General features: G+C 41.7%; 2 protein-coding genes across 2 annotated transcripts; one reads left to right on the top strand and one right to left on the bottom strand.

Annotated features, from left to right (window-relative positions):
- Positions 1-631: 631 nt before the first annotated feature.
- LOC127619353 (putative nuclease HARBI1) lies at positions 632-1,648 on the top strand. The gene is made up of 3 exons (XM_052092248.1): positions 632-931; positions 1,033-1,144; positions 1,227-1,648. Exons 1-3 carry the CDS (start codon positions 809-811, stop codon positions 1,598-1,600), a joined length of 609 nt encoding a protein of 202 aa, XP_051948208.1. The 5' UTR covers positions 632-808; the 3' UTR covers positions 1,601-1,648.
- On the bottom strand, positions 1,628-14,611 carry LOC127619351 (uncharacterized). Its single transcript, XM_052092247.1, has 9 exons — positions 14,160-14,611; positions 12,996-13,025; positions 8,563-8,605; positions 2,435-2,608; positions 2,302-2,363; positions 2,170-2,223; positions 2,017-2,085; positions 1,755-1,896; positions 1,628-1,654 (listed from the first exon to the last, which is right to left on the bottom strand). The coding sequence occupies exons 1-8, from the start codon at positions 14,268-14,270 to the stop codon at positions 1,789-1,791; spliced, it is 651 nt and encodes a 216-aa protein (XP_051948207.1). The 5' UTR covers positions 14,271-14,611; the 3' UTR covers positions 1,628-1,654; positions 1,755-1,788.
- Positions 14,612-17,426: the final 2,815 nt, after the last annotated feature.

Below are 17,426 nucleotides of genomic sequence, written 5' to 3'. Positions count from 1 at the left end.
GCTTCCGCCAACCCTGGGTTTTAGGTACTATGAAAGTAGCTTGGCTTTAATCGGTGTTCGTTGCCATGGTATCTTACGCTGCACGGCTAACCTGCTCCGGGGCAGGTTATGTTCTGGATTCAAGGTCTCAGACTGAAGTTTGACCAATCAGCTGTGAGCAAAGAAACATATAGGTGACGCAACTAATTCCCAGCGTCTGTTCTCTGCTGCAATGGCTTCACCTTTTCTCCCAAATCCTGTGGACATCTCCGCGCAAATTGTTAGACGAGCACTTCGTAGAGAAAGAGTTTTTAGGGACAGACAAAATCCATTTGACTTTCCCGATACTTACTTGTATGAAAGATACAGATTTTCCGCGGAAGGAATGTCTTATCTTTGTGAACTTCTTGAGCCGCACATAACAAATGTGACTCGTCGAAGCCATGCCCTTACTGTACCGCAAATGGTATGTATTGCGTTGCGTTTTTTGGCAAGTGGTACATACTTGTATGCGGTCGGTGATGCAGAGAATCTAGGGAAAAACACGGTCTGTCGGACCATTCGCAAGGTGGTCCTCGCTCTGCAGGGGTACATAAATAGCTTCATTGTGTTCCCTGGACATTTATCGACCATGTCCATAAAAGAGGGATTTTATAAAATTGCATTTAAGATATCTTGATTGGGTGACATCATATGAACAAATTTAACCTTTCACGTTCGTTTTTTTCTTCTGCAAAAAAGCACATTTCATACTTAGAAATATAGGCCTATAATGCAATAGTCTACAGTAGCTGTTAAGAATGATTTTAAATATATATGTTTAATTCCTATGATAGGATTCCCTAGAGTCATAGGAGCAATAGACTGCACACATGTTGCAATCTCCACAGCTCTAGGAGAACATGAGGCAGAGTATGTGAACAGAAAGTCCTTTCACAGCCTTAATGTTCAGGTATTTGAAAAATGTGAAGTTATTTTTATTTGCATTGAGATCAATCTTTAAATAAGTAACTAACAGATAGGACAATTATTTACTGTACATTTCATCTGCAGATGACTTGTGATCATGAATGCATGATCACAAGTTTGGATGCCAAATGGCCTGGCTCAGTGCATGACTCACGAATTTTCCGTGAGTCTATTTTGTGTCAGCGCTTTGAGGAAGGCAAGTTAAAATTGGTACAGTACACTTTAAAGTTTTAATTTGAAAAGCTTACACAATTTTTCCCTTTTCTGTTCTATGACAGGGCTTTTTGATGGCCTGTTGGTAGGAGATCGAGGTTATGCATGCCAGAGGTTTTTGCTAACCCCCTATCCTGACCCTCAGACAGGGCCACAAAACCGCTTCGATGTGGTCCTCAGTAAAACCAGGGTCAAGATCGAGATGACCTTTGGCATCCTAAAGGCACGTTTCAACTGCCTTAGGCGTTTAAGAGTGTCACCAGAGCGAGCATCACAGATAGTGGCTGCATGTGCCATTCTGCACAATATAGCCACTATCAGAAAGGAGCGAGTACCACCACAAAACCAGCTTCTCCCTGATGAAATTGACCCCATCGCAATTGACCACCCAGCTGGCGCAGATGTCAGAGATGCAATCACAACACAATATTTTACTTAATAAAAGCACACTGACACTGCTGGTAGGTCTCAAACTGTTTTATTGGTCATGTGGCTAGGGAGGAAAGAGAGAAAGAAAAATGACATTAATAAACATTCATAGTGTTCATACAGGGTAACTTGGTTAAAAAAAAAAAAAAAAAACGGTTACATACTGAGATCTGTTTTTTCCAGCTGTTTGATCTCCAATTAAATTTTTTGAATTTGGAGCCTCCTCAGCTCACAGTCCAGCTCCTTCAGTGAACAGTCTATTTCTAGACTCCTTTTGTAAAGGGCCCTGACCGAGTCTGTTTCCACCTGAAACAATTCCACCACAAACAATCATTACACGTTTTCTGGAGGTTGATCAAATCACAAAAAGTGGCATGACTTTCTACAAACATAGGACTGACTGTAATTAAGGGTTTAAAGCATTACCTTGTTCACATTCCTTCTGAAGCCCATTGAGGTAGAGGCTTCAGTTTCTGGGGCAGGTTGTGAAAAATCCTACAATAAAAGAGATGTGTAAGAGCCAGTCATTTAATTATGACATTCAAATGTGTGCTGTAATAAAAAGCCCAGTGCATTCACCTCAGCAACTGTCTCTGAAGACACAGACAGAGTGTCTTCATCATTTGGTTCACCCTATAAATTGAAGGCCAATTTAAATCAAAATTGTTATAAAGCAGGTTATGTTCATTGTGTTCTGTCTGGTGTACTGACCTCTGTGCAGGAGACTGTGTGCATGTGTGCTGGCTTCAACAGGGACACTGTATTTCCCTCTACTGTGCAGAACATAGAGTCAGCCATATTTAACTTTTTTTTAAAACATTAGTAATGCATTGCACACACATACCCAGTGTCACTTGCTTAGAGGAGCCAGCACCAGGGTCAGACTGTACAGCACTTGCAATCCCATCCATAATCGGCCGCCCCTTGTTGTTACTCAGTGCCAACTCCTCCGCCACAGTGTATTCTGGAGGAGGTGGCCCTCCCCCAGTTTTCCTTATGTCACACTTTTTTCTGTTTGCTGCAAACAAGTGTTTGTGATTAAATGGTTTGGTAAATACTCACCACTTTGAATTATATTTTTATATTTTGTTTTGATCTGCTGCCAAGAACGTTTGGAGTTGGGGTTGCATCTAAAAATCAATGAATATCAATCTTTCTTAGGATGTAATAGCCTATACAGTCACACTTTACATACATCTACACACACACACACACACACTTATGTATGCATGTATATATCAGCACGAATACACATTTTAATTTTAGCATTTAATAAATTTTTAATATGATTATCCTACATAAATTTACATTAATTGTTTAACTTAGCCTATGCATTAACGCAATCAGCAATCTTCCTCCAAGATTGTTCTCTTGCTTTGGCAGCAGATACAGTGTTACTGCATGCTTGAAAAACACTCCTATATTCTTCATATTTCTGAATAATAATCTCTTGCTCCTGCGCGGAAAAATATATAGCTCTCGCTCTATCCATATCGAACGCGATTGGTTGTTCAGTGTCGACGTCACTCTTTTATGTGCACGCGCGTGTGGAGTAATCATAGCTTAAGGATCAAAGCCTGAGTTGACAGAGAAAGTTGATGAGCTGCGTCATGGTACCAATAAAGCCTGATTGCATCGGTTTGGTTTTGTCGACTCAAAACCAATCCTGTAACCCCGAGTTTGTTCAACTACCATCATGGTACAGGCCCCTGACCTCCTCACACACATGCTCTTGTTGTAAATATATACTGTTGTTGTACGGCAATTATGTCTTCTAGCATTTCTTCCTGACAGCAACGGTTTAAATGTGTATTGCCTCCTTGTGGATCCACTAATACGTGTAAATATTTCCATACGTATGCACAGTCTGCTCATTAAAAGATGCACTGTTAGAAAAATGGGGCTGTATGCGTTCAGTGCTCGAGCACTCTGCTGATGACGAGATTTGCGTCACACAGGACACTGAAGTATTGACCTGTTTCATGTGACATCACTATACATGACCGCAGCACCATGTTTGTGACCAAAATTCCATATTTCTTCATTGTGCTGCGCTGTGGGATGCGGCAAAAGTCGACAACTTTTTGTTTATTGTGGTGGCGGGGGTGTGATCGAGCATTCGTCCGGAGAGAGAGAGAGAAAGCAGTATGGGTGCATACCAATGAGCACTATAATGTCTAACACCTATTTCTGATTGCAGTAAGCACTGGGGAGAGTGATAAAACGGGGACCACGCCAGAGACGTGTCAGAGAGAGAGAGAGCAACCAGTCAAAAAGAGACTGTACAAAACCGTGATCTAATGAGTGTGATGCTGAAAAGCTATTTTGAGTTTGTTACACCAGGACCAGTATCGCCTATTCCAGGAGGTGCTCCAAGCTCAAGCAGAGGACCGGCATGCGATACAGAGGCTACTACATCAGGAGAAAGCCCCAGCCGAGACTCTTCCAGTCAATGAAGATGGATGGACGCAGCCGCCCCTTTGCCTTTTCTCAACAGCTCCGAGATGCCTGACATAAGTGGCTGCTGGCTGAGGGCAGTGATGCCGAGGTAGTCATCTATCTCATGGTGCTGGATCAGCTGATCCATCGTCTACCGAAAGGAATGGCAGAATGGGTCCAGTGCCACCGCCCAGCGTCGCTGGAGAAAGCCGTCCAACTGGCAGAGGACCATATGTCAGCATATCAGAGGGTAGAAGAGCCCTCCCACTCTCTCTCTCCCCTCCCCCTCCTCTCACTCTGTTCCTTCACTCATCCCAGTACCCTGGAGGCATGGAAACCTGCCGCCAAAGCCAGCTCCTTATTCGTGGGGGTTTGTCCCACCACCGGTGGTGTACCCGCCGACACAGATGTGGATTTAAAGCCCGGGCCAGCCTGCTGGTGTGGGGATCCAAGGCACTTCTGGGACCAATGCCCAGTGATGGAGCTGGGAACTCTGGTCCGGGTCCCCGACACTCACAGGCTGCCCCCGCTCGAGCTGGAGCATACAGAATGCAGGCTCTTTTGTAAGTCGCTTTGGATAAAAGCATCTGCCAAATGAATAAATGTAAATGTGAATACCGGTGAGTGTCAAGGGGAGTGCACATCAAGCCTTTAGTGGATACAAGCTGTACCAGACCACTATACACCAATGTTTGTTTCAAGACGAGGCTTTGGGCACAAGCAAAAGTTGTGAGGTGTGTGCATGGGGATATTCACAATTATGCTGTAGTGATACTTGTTATTACATTTCGAGGACAAAAGCATAGAGTGAAGGCAGCAGTTAGTTCTCGCCTCACCCATCAACTAATTTTGAGAACTAATTGTCCAGAATTTAAAAATGAATTAAAGAGTACGTGTGTGGATGGGGCCTGCGAGAAAGATGTGCAATGCCTTGGGACGGGAGGCAAAGCCAGGGCAGCCCTCATCAGATCCACGTCAGGATGACGTAAAGGAGGGGGAGGCTTCGGCCCCTCCCGTCCTTAGAGGATTTTCCAAAAGGGATTTCCCTCTAGAGCAGTCAAGAGATGAAACCCTTAGGCATGCTCTTGACCAAGTGAAAGTTATTGATTGTCAACGACTCCAACCAAACATCGCACTTTCATATTCATATTTTCCTATTATAAAAGAGCGGTTGTATCAAGTGATGCAGGATGCTCAGACTAAAGAGTATACAACCCAGCTGTTAATACCACAGAACCATTGGGAAATGCTATTCCAGGCTCATTATAATCCGATGGCGGGTCACTTAGGACAGGAAAAGACACTGAACCGATTAATGGCCCATTTCTACTGGCTGAGCATTCGCGGGGATGTTCGCAGTTGGTGTGCGGCATGCCGTGAATGTCAGCAGGAGGGACCTTCAAAAAGTAATAATTTTACTCAATATGTTCTTGATCTTAGAGCAAAACTCCACCCTTTGGGTCATCTAACACAGGAGAATTTGCTCCAAGCTCAGGAACATCAAAGCCGGCAGTATAACAGGGGTACTCGGCTATGGGAATTTGCACCAGGAAACAAAGTGCTCATATTACTCCCTAGATGGAGCTCTAAATTACTCGCCAGGTGGCAAGGACCCTTTCATGTCACACGACAAGTGGGGGGATCTCGATTATGAGGTCAAACGAACAGATATCAGAACAGATATACCACCTAAACCTCCTGAAATTATGGAAGTAGGCAGTCCCTATGACGTTGGCAATGGTAGCTCCGGAGAGGGTGGAGTTTGGGCCGGAGGTGAATGTAATAGCCAATCATGTCACCCTGGTCACTTGTGAAGACCACCGCTCACTGTATCAAGTCACAGATGTTGCCAAGTTGCAGAAACAATTTGCAGATGTGTATTCTCCTCTGCCGGGTCATACAAACCTCATCCAGCACCACATCGAGACAGTGCCTAAGGTTGTGGTACGTAGTCATCCCTACCAACAAAAAGAAAATAGTTCAGGAAGAATTAGATGCAATGCATGATATGGTAGTAATAGAGGAATCCCACAGCGATTGGTCCAGTCCAGATGTTCAAGTTCCTAAGTGCGATGGATCTGTATGGTTCTGTGTGGATTATAGGAAAGTCAATGCAGTGTCTAAATTTGATGCATACCCAATGCCTTGTATTGATGAATTGCTCGATCAGTTGGGCACAGCTCGCTTTTATTCGACACTGGATTTGACAAAGGGTTATTGTCAGAGCCCCTTAACGGCAATATCCCCAAAAAAAACTTCTCCACACCATTTGGCTTACACCAATTTGTGATGCTTCCATTCGGTTTGTTTGGGGTCTCGACTACGTTTCAGCGCCTCATGAGCCAAGTCCTCGGACCTCTCTGCTTACGCCGCTGCCTATCTGGATGAAGTGGATCATTATATACAGTAATTATTGGCATCAGCACATGCAGCATCTGAGGGCTGTTCTGAGGTCGCTGTGACGGACAGGAATCACAGCAAAACCCAAGAAGTACACAGTTGGACGGGTGGAGGTATGGTATCTGGGATTCCACTTGGGACACGGGCAGGTGCATACCCAAATTGATAAAACCGCGGTGATTGTGACCTGCCCGAAACCCAAGACCAGTAAGACTGGTTGGCTATTATAGAAGGTGTGTGCCTAATTATTCGGATGTTACCAGCCCAAAGACTAGAGGATCACCCGTTGGTATCTGGCTCTTCAGCCATTTTGGTTCGAGGTAGTCCATAGACCTGGGACGCAGATGGCTGTCGCAGACTTCCTTAAATAAGCACTGGGGAGAGCGATTAAAAGGGGACCATACCAGAGACAAGGCAGAGAGAGAGAAAGAGAGAGCTACCAGTGAAAATGAGAATGTACAAAACAATGATCTAATGAGTGTGATGTTGAAAAGCTTTTTTGAGTTTGTAGAATTAAAGTTATACCTTTGAGTTGAAGTTCCGAGTTACCTGTGTCCTCCTTTCCCTCCCATCATTGAACATTACACTTATATTTATCAATCTTAAAAGGTGACACTGCTGTTTAATTACCAGAGCCAAAATGTAATTTTTCTTTCAATGAAGCTTTATCTTTTAAGTGACACCGCTTAATTTAGTCAAAGTCAACCCTAATGGAAAATACAACTTAAGCTGGTAGCTGTGTTTTGAAACATGGAAGATGATTTCTAGCTGGCCCAAGCTGGTCATTAACCTTTCCAAGATGGACTTTAGCTGGTCCATGCTGAGAGACCATCTTAGAATAACTACCAGCTTGTCATACCAGCTAAAGGTGGTCAAGCTGGTTTTTGGTAGATGTAGCTTGTCGACCAGCTTGGACCAGCTCATGACCAGCTTGGACCAGCTTAGGACCAGCTTGGACCAGCTACCATGTTCCAAAACACAGCTACCATCTTAAGCTGGATTTTCCAGCAAGGAAACAGCGATGAAGGAAAAGAGCACGGATAAAAACACTTGTGGGTCTTTTGCCACCATCATCGGTTCTGATAACAATTAAACTGGAAATGCACATAGTATGGTGATATTCACAGTTCTCCCAGACTGTGGTATATGATAATGGTAACATGTTGTAATTAATGAAAAAGCACTATAATGTGAATATATTTAGTATATATTTAATGTGTATATAATAATGTTAGTCAATAAACAACACAAGATTATGAAGCGCAGACTTTATTCACACCACAATGTAAACATATTAGTCATATTCACTAATATGCCTTGGTTGATATCTGTGTATTCTTCATGAGTTAAAAGCAGCTCTTACATTCATACAGACAGGATCGTCACAGACATTTAGTAAAATTTTGACCAAATCAGAGCAGAAAATATCACAAATATTTGTAACATCTGAATGAGAGATGTTTACGGTGATGTACCGTTAGAGGTGTGCACTCGTTGGTCACACATCAGACTCTCCTCCATACAGAGATAAATCATTGATTAAATATATTTAAATGTCTGCGAAAGTCAAATTTGGCCATATTTGTGTAGACCTCAGACCTGAATACACCTTATCTGGGACTTGGCATGGACATTTTTTTTTATGTTATTCTTGAATAGTTTTATGGGTGTTTCTCCATTCACCACCATTAGTTCCTCCCGCTGATGGTCACAAATATGGCGAAAAAGTGTTGTCACTGAAACTGGTCAACACTTTAGGCTTAAGTAGATCATAGAAATCACTGCTCCAATGGTCTAAACAATCAATTTAAGCTTGCAATGCTTTTGGGAAATGCAACCCAGGATGATGTCACACTAGAGGGCTTCTGGGTTTCGTAAATAGCATTTCCCAAATAGTGGTCAAGTGCCTGTCCGGAGAGAGAGAGAAGCGGTAAGGGTACTTACACCTGAGCTAAATTATGATTAACACCTGTCTCTAATTACAGTGAGCACGGGGAGAGCGGCACCAAAATAGCCACACCGCCAGCAGAGGGGAGAGAGAGTCGGGGTCTGGAAGCCTATCGTGAAGCTAAAGTTTATTGTGAAGCTGGCGTGTTGTGGCGCCCCTGTAAAAAACAATAAAAGCTCACATACCTGAGTTGAAGGAACCTGTTTTCCTGTGTCCTCCTTGAAGTCCCTACAATCATATTCAAAATGTTAGAAAAAAAATCTACTCAATTTCCAGCAGAAATTAATACACACAGCTTTGAAATATATATTAAATGTGCCAAGAGGTCAGTGTGTGATGTTTCGATCTTCCATTGGTCATGCATCCTCTCGTCATCCAGATTCACAGTTGAGAGTTCACCAAGCTTGAAATTTGGTATGAAGGTCTGTACGAAATCTTTTCGTATGATCTTGCATTTTCACTCTCCCACTTTCGGATGTGTTTGAATGGGAGTCAATGGAGTGCAAAGTGTAGTGTGACCGCCCCTTAAACCAGCATAAGCATCGTTAGTTGGGCTCTCAGAACACTGGCCATGCTGGGAGACCAGCTGAAGACCAGGAAACTATCTTAGGTTGGTTTAAGCCTTTTTATCAGCAGGGTTAATGTGAAAAGAAAATAATTGTATTATACTGCATGCATTTTACAGAGAAAAGGAAGATACTCATTCCAAAACAGCTAAATAAATAAATAAAAATATTGTGACCATTTTTATTTTCTTCTACAGAGACTAGGTTTTCAATTCCATGCTATAGTTAAGTTTATTCACCAGGCTTATATCTGCCTGGTACATTACTCCCTTGCGCTCCAAGCAAAAGGATTATCCTGTTCTACGAGCCACTTTAATAAGCTTCAAGAGTCCAGAAGGATGTGCCAACAGGAAACGTGCCGTGCATCACAACTGTGCTCTGCCTCCCTCATGCCTCTGTCGGGTGCAGGCACAGATGCTCTGTTTTCCACTGCTGAGCTTCATCCCTAGTGGATGAACTCTGATTCGCTCTGATCCTTATTCTGGAAATGTAATGCTTTGCCTGTTGCCCAGATTAGTGTGGCATTCATTCACTCATCAACATGCATAACCCTTGTTTCTCTCTTTCTCCCCCCACCCCTTTTTTCGTCTTTCTCAGTTCATGTGTCTCTCTCATCTCGCATCTTATTTGTTTTTGTTTTCTCAAATGAATGATTTTTTTTCTCCTGGGAAAGCATGATGTAAGGTAGGGCAAACATGAATATGCCATCACCCCAACCCTTGCCCAGACATCCCTTGCAGCAAATAAATCCTGAAGACTGGCACTGTAAATTGCATGTTTAACATTCAAACCTGACACTCGGTTAAACAATAAAACTGCTATCTATTTAGGGTGTATTATGTTGCTGTGTATTTCATATAAATGAAAAATCTCTGTGATTTTGTCCTAGAGTCCATTTTAGTCCATTCAACAGATAATTTTGTTCAAAACAAAAGTTTTTTGGCAAATACACTTATGAACTCAGGAGGCTTATGTATTGATTTTTCAAGTAGATATTGAATAGAGCCATTGTGGATAAGCCACTCTGTACCTAATGGCTTTGAACCCTACATGATACAACATATCTAAATCACATAGGAATAGAAAGCCATAAAGCACAGTAGTGCTTGGTGTTGAACCAGGCTGTACTTGCTTATTTTATTATTCGAACATTGAATTGAAACCACCATGAGACTCGCCGTGACTTCTTCCACATCTAAACAGATTCAGTATAAACCACTTGAGCCAAGTTGCAGGCAGCACAGAGGATTAAAGAAAACAAAATCACATCAACATGAATAATTAAACAAAAGAGAGACTACTATTCAGTGTTTCTGGCCTGGGAGAATTAATGTGTTTGTATCTCATTGTTATTTTTTAAGTTACTCCTCTGGGAAAATTCTGGGATTTTCTTCCTTTATTTATGCATAGGCATTCTTTATTGCACTTAACATCCCTATGTTCCTTGTCCCACTTCAGTAATAAGATCTGTTTTTTAGTCAATCATTCTCCAAGAACATTCCAAACAGTCTTTGAGAAACTGTAATGATGCCAAGAAACAGAAAGGTACAGCACTTATCAAAAGGCTTTTGGATTTCCACAGTGTCCTTTTGAATGCAGAGAGGATTATGTAAACATTCAATTTACAATTAGACTCCAGAAGTCTTACTGACATTCTGCCTGTGACAAAAGACTTTAAGAATTGAATTACATCACTGCTCAAGGCTGGTGCCCAGGGGGTTTAGAAGAAACTGATTAATGAACACAATCTTTGTATAAACAGTACAGAAAACATGCATTTCAGACACTAATAAAATTCCTAATGAAAATGCATTATAATCAGATTTTTGTGCTTCACGCTGTGATTTATAAACAACTAAATGCAGCATGTGTTTTGGACATACTAAATGGATTACCAGCAATTACTGGTGTGTTAATCTATTCATATTAGAATTAATGTTATAACATTTCTGTTCAGATAAATTACTGGCATTATTATTCTTTCTCATAGCTAATGTATATTGTTCATTGTAAACATTTAATATTTATAAACATTATTAACATGGTCAGTGTGCATGTAAATTTAAATGTTATCCTTTTGTGTTTATTTTCTTTGTATGTCGGATTTACAAACCATGTTTCAGTAGCATTTATATCAGTGAGCAATATGAGTTTTCTAAATATTTGAACACAATCAGGACTGTTAACCCTCTCACGAACACTAAAAATCCAAACATTTTTAAAGACCTCTCTAATGCCATAGCAAGGCTTTAGCAAACCAATCAAGTTATAAGCACACTAGCATCATATTTTCTGAATATTTTTTTGTTTAACATAGCGCAGACTGTAATGTTCTGTGATTCTCATACAGTCTGTGTTCACAGTGTGCCAGTATTGTCAGTTTTACCATTTGGCTGTGTTCCTGTCTATGGGAATGAGAATACATTGGTCGTCTATTCTCATTTATCCTCATAAATCTCTGGCATAGAGTTGATTAGTGAGTGTGTGTGTGTGTGTGTGTGTGTGTGTGTGTGTGTGTGTGAGTGAGTGAGTGAGTGAGTGAGTGAGTGCGTGCGTGTGTATGCGCACACGCGTGTGTGTGTGCATGTCACCAAATCCACTGTTTATCAGAGCTGATTAATATTTGATTTACATTTATATTCATAGCATAATATATTCTGACAAAACAATGCTGTCAGAATGGGAAGGAGGCCCTTGGCTACCTCTAAAGTGTGTGTATTCCCACATACTATTCTTACATTTTTTCACATCTTCCCACCACATTATTTGAGTGTGTTCAGTTCAGATATTACACTCTGTGTGGCAATCCCAATCTGGATAATTATGTATTTTGTCAACGTGTCTCTCCAAATTTAGGGTACACCAATAATTGGAGGAATATACTTATACTTTGCTTGTTAAAACATTTTTCTATGGCAGCTAGCAATAAATAGATAAATTAATAAATAAATATTGGCTGCAGAAGAACGCTCACAATATAAGAAAAGGAGGGTTCTTTTGCAGCCAATATTTATTTATTGGATGAAGTGGAAATGTGGAAACCCAGTCATGAAAATTCCCATAGGAGAACTGATGGGAATATTTTTATATTCAGCAGCCTTTAGTGACATTTGAATGAATGTATTTATATTCGCCTGTATAATTATATATATTTATATATATCTTTCATAACATCTGTAGACCTGTTCAAAATTAAAACATTATTTCCATAATGACAAATACATATTCATCTTCAAACCTATCTTCTCGAAAGCTAATGCTGAATTACAGTGATAAGACATAAGTAACCACATGGAGTAGTTTTAAACTATACCACCTGAAAAAAGGCTGTGGAAGCCTAATGAAACCTGTTGTATTCAGTCTGTCTCATACATGAGGGTGGTGGTAAGATTGTAATACCATACACATATTCTGCTATAAATAGTTTATAGTGTTAGCTCATGAATTTTCTGACTCCAGATACCAGGCAAGGCTGAATCACATCATTCTGAAGCTTATTCAGGGACACTAATTCAAATAGAATAACTAACAGCAACAGTAACAGCAACTGAAGTAAATGAGAGTACCACAGCTCTTTTGCCATTTATTATACCTTGTATGTGATAGTCTTAATCAAGCAGCAAACCTAGCTAATTAAAATATACAGAGCTACATGTTTGAAAGAAATATAAAATGTTTCAAAAAAGTAATCTTACAGGATTGTATTCAGCTTTTCACTTGCATTTTAATTCAGTCACAGGAAAAGAATTATGAAAGGTTAGCCTGATTTGCTCAGACCAATAAAACAACATAGAGTTAAATGATGTGATCTAGTTTTATGCATTAGACATAACTCGAATGACCCACATTATCATAGATGTATGTACTAATGAGCATTATGCCTAGTCACAACACAGAAAAACAGTCTGTTTAGAGACACACTATCCCTCTGATTTGGCACGCCAAATTCCCAATGTGCTCTCTCTCTATATATACAATAATTAAGAATGTACAAAATGCATAAGGATCTTTTAAATATACAAAATATACAACAAAAATACTGAGCAACTCACCAGACTGAGACTGGGGGAACGGGCAACCAACTGGATATGGAGAGAGAGAATAAAAAGCAAAATTTGTTTAAATCTGGTCAAAACAATTAATGTTGTTTTTCTGCAGAGCAGGAAGTAGTTATTAAATGTATATTTCACCCCAAAATCTTTCCAAGCCCGATAGTATTCTTTCTTACGTGGAACACAAAGAGTTATCTGGTAGAATATCTTTGAGCTGCTTGTTTCCAATGAATGAAATAAATAAATGTTGACCACTGCTGTCAAGAAAGATTATCATAGAATAAAGACCTAAATGTTGGTCAATTCCACTTTTATGTAGACTACTTTTATGGTGTTTTTCTGTCCTTTTCTGAGCTTGACAACCCACTGTTATTGTATGGAAAAGAGCATCTTAGACATTCTGCAAAATATCTTCTGTGATCCACGAAAGAAATTTGAAACGGCATGAAGGTGAATAAATAATGACAGAATTTTATGTTTTTGGGTGACCTATACCTTAAATGCAGAGAAATGAAAAAAGCACTTGAACAAGAAAGAAATGACAATTTTTTAGATAATGGAATAAAATACAAAACAATGGTGAAAGTGGGCCCCAGCCTTTACCAAACCTCTTTCTTACTTTCTTCAATGAGTCCTTGTGCTTCAGTTTTGGCACTGAGCCGTTGATTCTTAGATGGAGAGCATGCAGAGGGAGGGGGGAGAGCTATTGAATGTGTCCCCCTCCTCTCAGCACTACAATTGATATTTGAGTTACACACACACACTGGATGCTGCACTTTTCATTGTCTAATGGTTTTATCTCCTTTGAAAAGGAGCACCAGAACCCCTGTTTAGGTGAATTCACTCATCTGAACACACATTTATCAATGTTCAGACAGAGGTTTTCACTGGAGCCATTTGGGGTTAAGTGCTGTGTTCAAGGGCACTATGTCTATGTCTAGGAGAGGGACTCAAAATCAAGTCTGATCAGGTGGCATTTATTGGGTCATCACTCTCCCAACTGTTGAGAACAAACCACTGAAATCTCCCCACAAATTCTAATGACATCAAGATTTTAACTATTTCATGCAATAACTGAAATTGCATGCAAAATATCGACAAAACGTCTGATTCTAGGACAAAAATGTATTCTGATATTAAAACAAAACAATATTTATTACTTACTTTCAATGTTTCCTTCCATGGGTTCATCCTTTTTGGTGCCTCTTTAGGTAAATGGAGGTGGACAGAGTGACATGGGTCTTCGTGCAGGTACTCTCCATTTGTGAGGTGCATTCAGTCTGTTTTCCTCCAATGTCCTTTTCTCCATTCTGTCGGTTTCCCAGTATCTCTCTCTCTCTCTTTCCCTCTGAAATGCCTCTATTCACAGAAATCTGCCAGACCTTTGCCGAGAAACTGGTGGAAAAGCTTTTTTTTTTTTTTGTATAACTTCAGAACTCTTTTCCTCTGATTGCCCCTTTTCACTTAAATCTGTCAGAAAGAAAAAAAACATGAAATTATAAAGAATTAAGTAGCACATCTTCAGAACTCTTTCCTCTAACAGGGACAAACAGAAGCGAGAGGAGTGGGGGAATGGAACGACAGAGGGATTGTTTGACTGCCTCCATACTCCTGCATCCCTGTGCTGCTCTTTTCTCACAGCTCTCCCTGCATCAGTACACACTGCACAGCCTCCACCCCTTTTCTCTTTTCTCCTGCTCTGTCAAATAGACACACAAGCTTAGTTCATTACTATTCACCGGGTCTTCCTAAGACATGCATCACTACCCTACTAAGAGAGGAAAAGAGAGAGAAAGAGCGAGGGAAAACAGGCTTGTTGCATCTAATTTGTGATATTAAACATGGTTTGTCTTTGCATTCAAAGAATTTATTATGTCATCCTATTCATAATTGTCCACTCAGTAGTATGATAAACGTTTACTCTCACCACCAAAAAAGCAGCAATGTAATATATCCTTTTGTCTTTCAAACAGGCTTTTTGAGGTGCTGTAATATGTTATTAGATACACAATAAAGGCATGTGCATTATGAATTAGTCCTCAGTATTATCCCAAAGTTCTTTTCTGCCATTTTAAAATGCTGTCCCATTCACCAAATCCCTCTCCAGTAACCCCTGTTCTTACTAGCGTTTGCTGGTGAGTGATCTGCCTCGCTTGGATAGAGAGCTGGCAACAGGGCTGAGGTGAAACGAGAGAGCAAGTACACTGAGGTTAGCCATTTGAGTCCGATAGGACCATATAGAGCAAAGCCTGTCACGATCCTTTCACTCTGTCAGTCTGGGTTTTTGTCTGACAAGACTGTGACATTATCGTCCCATGTCTGTCTTGTGTTTCGGTGTCTGCTTTTATGTAAGCGCACGGTTTCAGTTGTATTCCTTGTCGTGCGCTCTTCAGTCCGTCTTGTTTGTCGGGAGCACAGTGTCTGGATCCTGACTTCCTGTCTGGTTCGATTTTGGTCTGTGTCAGGATCCGAACAATCGTGCTCCATGTCTGTCTGTTACTGACGTGGGGGCATCGCGCTATGTCATCTTGGCAGCATGCACTCGCGTCAGTAGTTTCTCACAAACATGGCTGCATCTTGCTGTGTCTTCAGTGCTCGGTTGTGTCTTCGTGTTGAGCTGAGTTTCGGTCACTTCAGTCTAAGGTGTCGGGTGTATGTGTGGCCGAACTCTTGCATAGGTGTCCTGTCTTGTTTTTGTCACCTGTTGCATGCATTGGTTTGTCGGTTGGCATGGGCATATATTGCCTTATTGTCTTAGCGATGCATGCTCATGCATTCGGGTGTTTTGTTGTCTTGTGAGAGCTTTGGCTGTTTTGTTTCTGTATTGCTGAATTTCTTTAAATGGTTCTCCTCCTCTGGAAACACCCCATCCTCATCCCAACCTGAGGAAAAATGCATTCCCCACACGGAGGTGGACGCCTCAGCCATTGCCCCCACACCTCAAAGGAGGAAGCGGAGAAGGAAGCCTAGCCCATTGGCCAATTCCACCAGGAGGCAGCAGTCGTTCCCGCTACCAACTGCCTGGACATGGTGGCTGTTCCTGCTGCTGACCACCAGGAGGCGGAGGCTGTTACAGCAAAAGTACCCGGAGGAGGAAGAGGAAAAGGGCACCTACTTCCCTGCTGCTGCCAGTGTCCACAGCCATGGAGGCCGTTTCCCTGCAGCTGCCAGCATCCATGACCACGGAGGCCATTTCCCAGCTACTGCCAGCGTCCATGGCCATGGAGGCCATTTCCCTACAGCTGCCAGAATCCATGGCCACGGAGGCCATTTCCCTGCTGCTGTGAGCGCTCCCGGCCATGGAGGCCATTCCCTGTTACTGCCTGTGCTCACAGCCACATAGGCTGTTCTCCCATCACTGCCAGTGCCCACGACCATGGAAGATGTTCCCCTTTCACTGCCTATGCTTACAGCCACTGAAACTGTTCCCCTGCCCCTGCCAGTGCTCACGGCCAAGCAGGTCGTTCCTTTGTCACTGCTAGTGCTCACGACCAAGGAGGTTGTTCCCCTGTCACTGCCAGTACTCAAAAACAAGGAGGTCATTCCCCTGTCAATGCCAATGTTCACGGCCACGGAGGCCATTCCCCTGCCTCAGCCAGTACCCGAGCCTTCCACGGCTCAGGTTTTGTTTAGTGTGAGAATGCGTTGACATCGTTTTGTTTGGAATTGCTACGCATTCTCTCGTCTCATTTGTCGGTTGGTATGGGCATATATGGCCTTATTGTCTTGCCAATGTGCAATCATGTCCTTCGGTTTGTGTCATACCCCTTATCCTTGTTTGCTTATTATTAGTTAATTTGCCTCACCTGTCCCATTAACCCATTTGATTCTTTCCTTATTTTATGGCACTTTTAAACACAACACAAAACAATAAACAATAACACAACTGCTAGCTGTTAGCTACTAGCTCATTGTGCTGCATAAAGCATTTGTTGCATGGTGATTTTACACAAGTGTAACAGTTAAATTGGCCTGGTTGTTTTAGAAGCAAGCTTTCCAGTAGCTGGTCAACTAAGTAAAGTGAAGCTTTCAAGCAGAGTATAGGGTTAACGTCATGGACTCCAGCCATGACTGAGTCCAGGACACTCTCCCTCCCATTGCTCGCCAGTCTAGATAGTGTCCATTTGATTGAACCACTTCCACTTTTCCTTGATGGTTCTTTAGTCACTTTTAAGCTTTTTTTTACTTTTCCCTACACTGATGGTAGGTCCAGTGGTAGCCGTATGCGGCCAATAGCTGAGACACTTCCTGAAAGACACTTCCCACTAACAAGAGGAACATCTGAACCTCGTTTATTGACCACGGCGTGGTTTTGTGCACAGCCATTTATTTTTACAATTCAAAAGTCGCGTGAACAAACGATACTGCTATCGCTGTAGCTAACTTTAAAACTAGTGGGTTGATGTCCTGTGTCGCAAATCCAGTGAAGCT

The sequence above is a fragment of the Xyrauchen texanus genome, chromosome 25 (genome assembly GCF_025860055.1).
Source record: "Xyrauchen texanus isolate HMW12.3.18 chromosome 25, RBS_HiC_50CHRs, whole genome shotgun sequence".
In the NCBI taxonomy this organism is placed as follows: Eukaryota; Metazoa; Chordata; class Actinopteri; order Cypriniformes; family Catostomidae; genus Xyrauchen; species Xyrauchen texanus.
The sequence above is the reverse complement of the archived record's forward strand: the minus strand, read 5'-3'. Positions and strand labels throughout refer to the sequence as shown.

Excerpts from the sequence above, each read along its gene's own strand:
- LOC127619351 (XM_052092247.1), bottom strand. The coding sequence starts at position 14,270 with ATGCACCTCACAAATGGAGAGTACCTGCACGAAGACCCATGTCACTCT. Across the intron at positions 2,364-2,434 it reads CTCTAAGCAAGTGACACTGG|TAGAGGGAAATACAGTGTCC; the intron begins GTATGTGTGTGC and ends TGTTCTGCACAG. Across the intron at positions 2,086-2,169 it reads CTTCAGAGACAGTTGCTGAG|GATTTTTCACAACCTGCCCC; the intron begins GTGAATGCACTG and ends CTTTTATTGTAG.
- LOC127619353 (XM_052092248.1), top strand. The coding sequence starts at position 809 with ATGATAGGATTCCCTAGAGTCATAGGAGCAATAGACTGCACACATGTT. Across the intron at positions 932-1,032 it reads TTCACAGCCTTAATGTTCAG|ATGACTTGTGATCATGAATG; the intron begins GTATTTGAAAAA and ends TTTCATCTGCAG. Across the intron at positions 1,145-1,226 it reads GTGTCAGCGCTTTGAGGAAG|GGCTTTTTGATGGCCTGTTG; the intron begins GCAAGTTAAAAT and ends GTTCTATGACAG.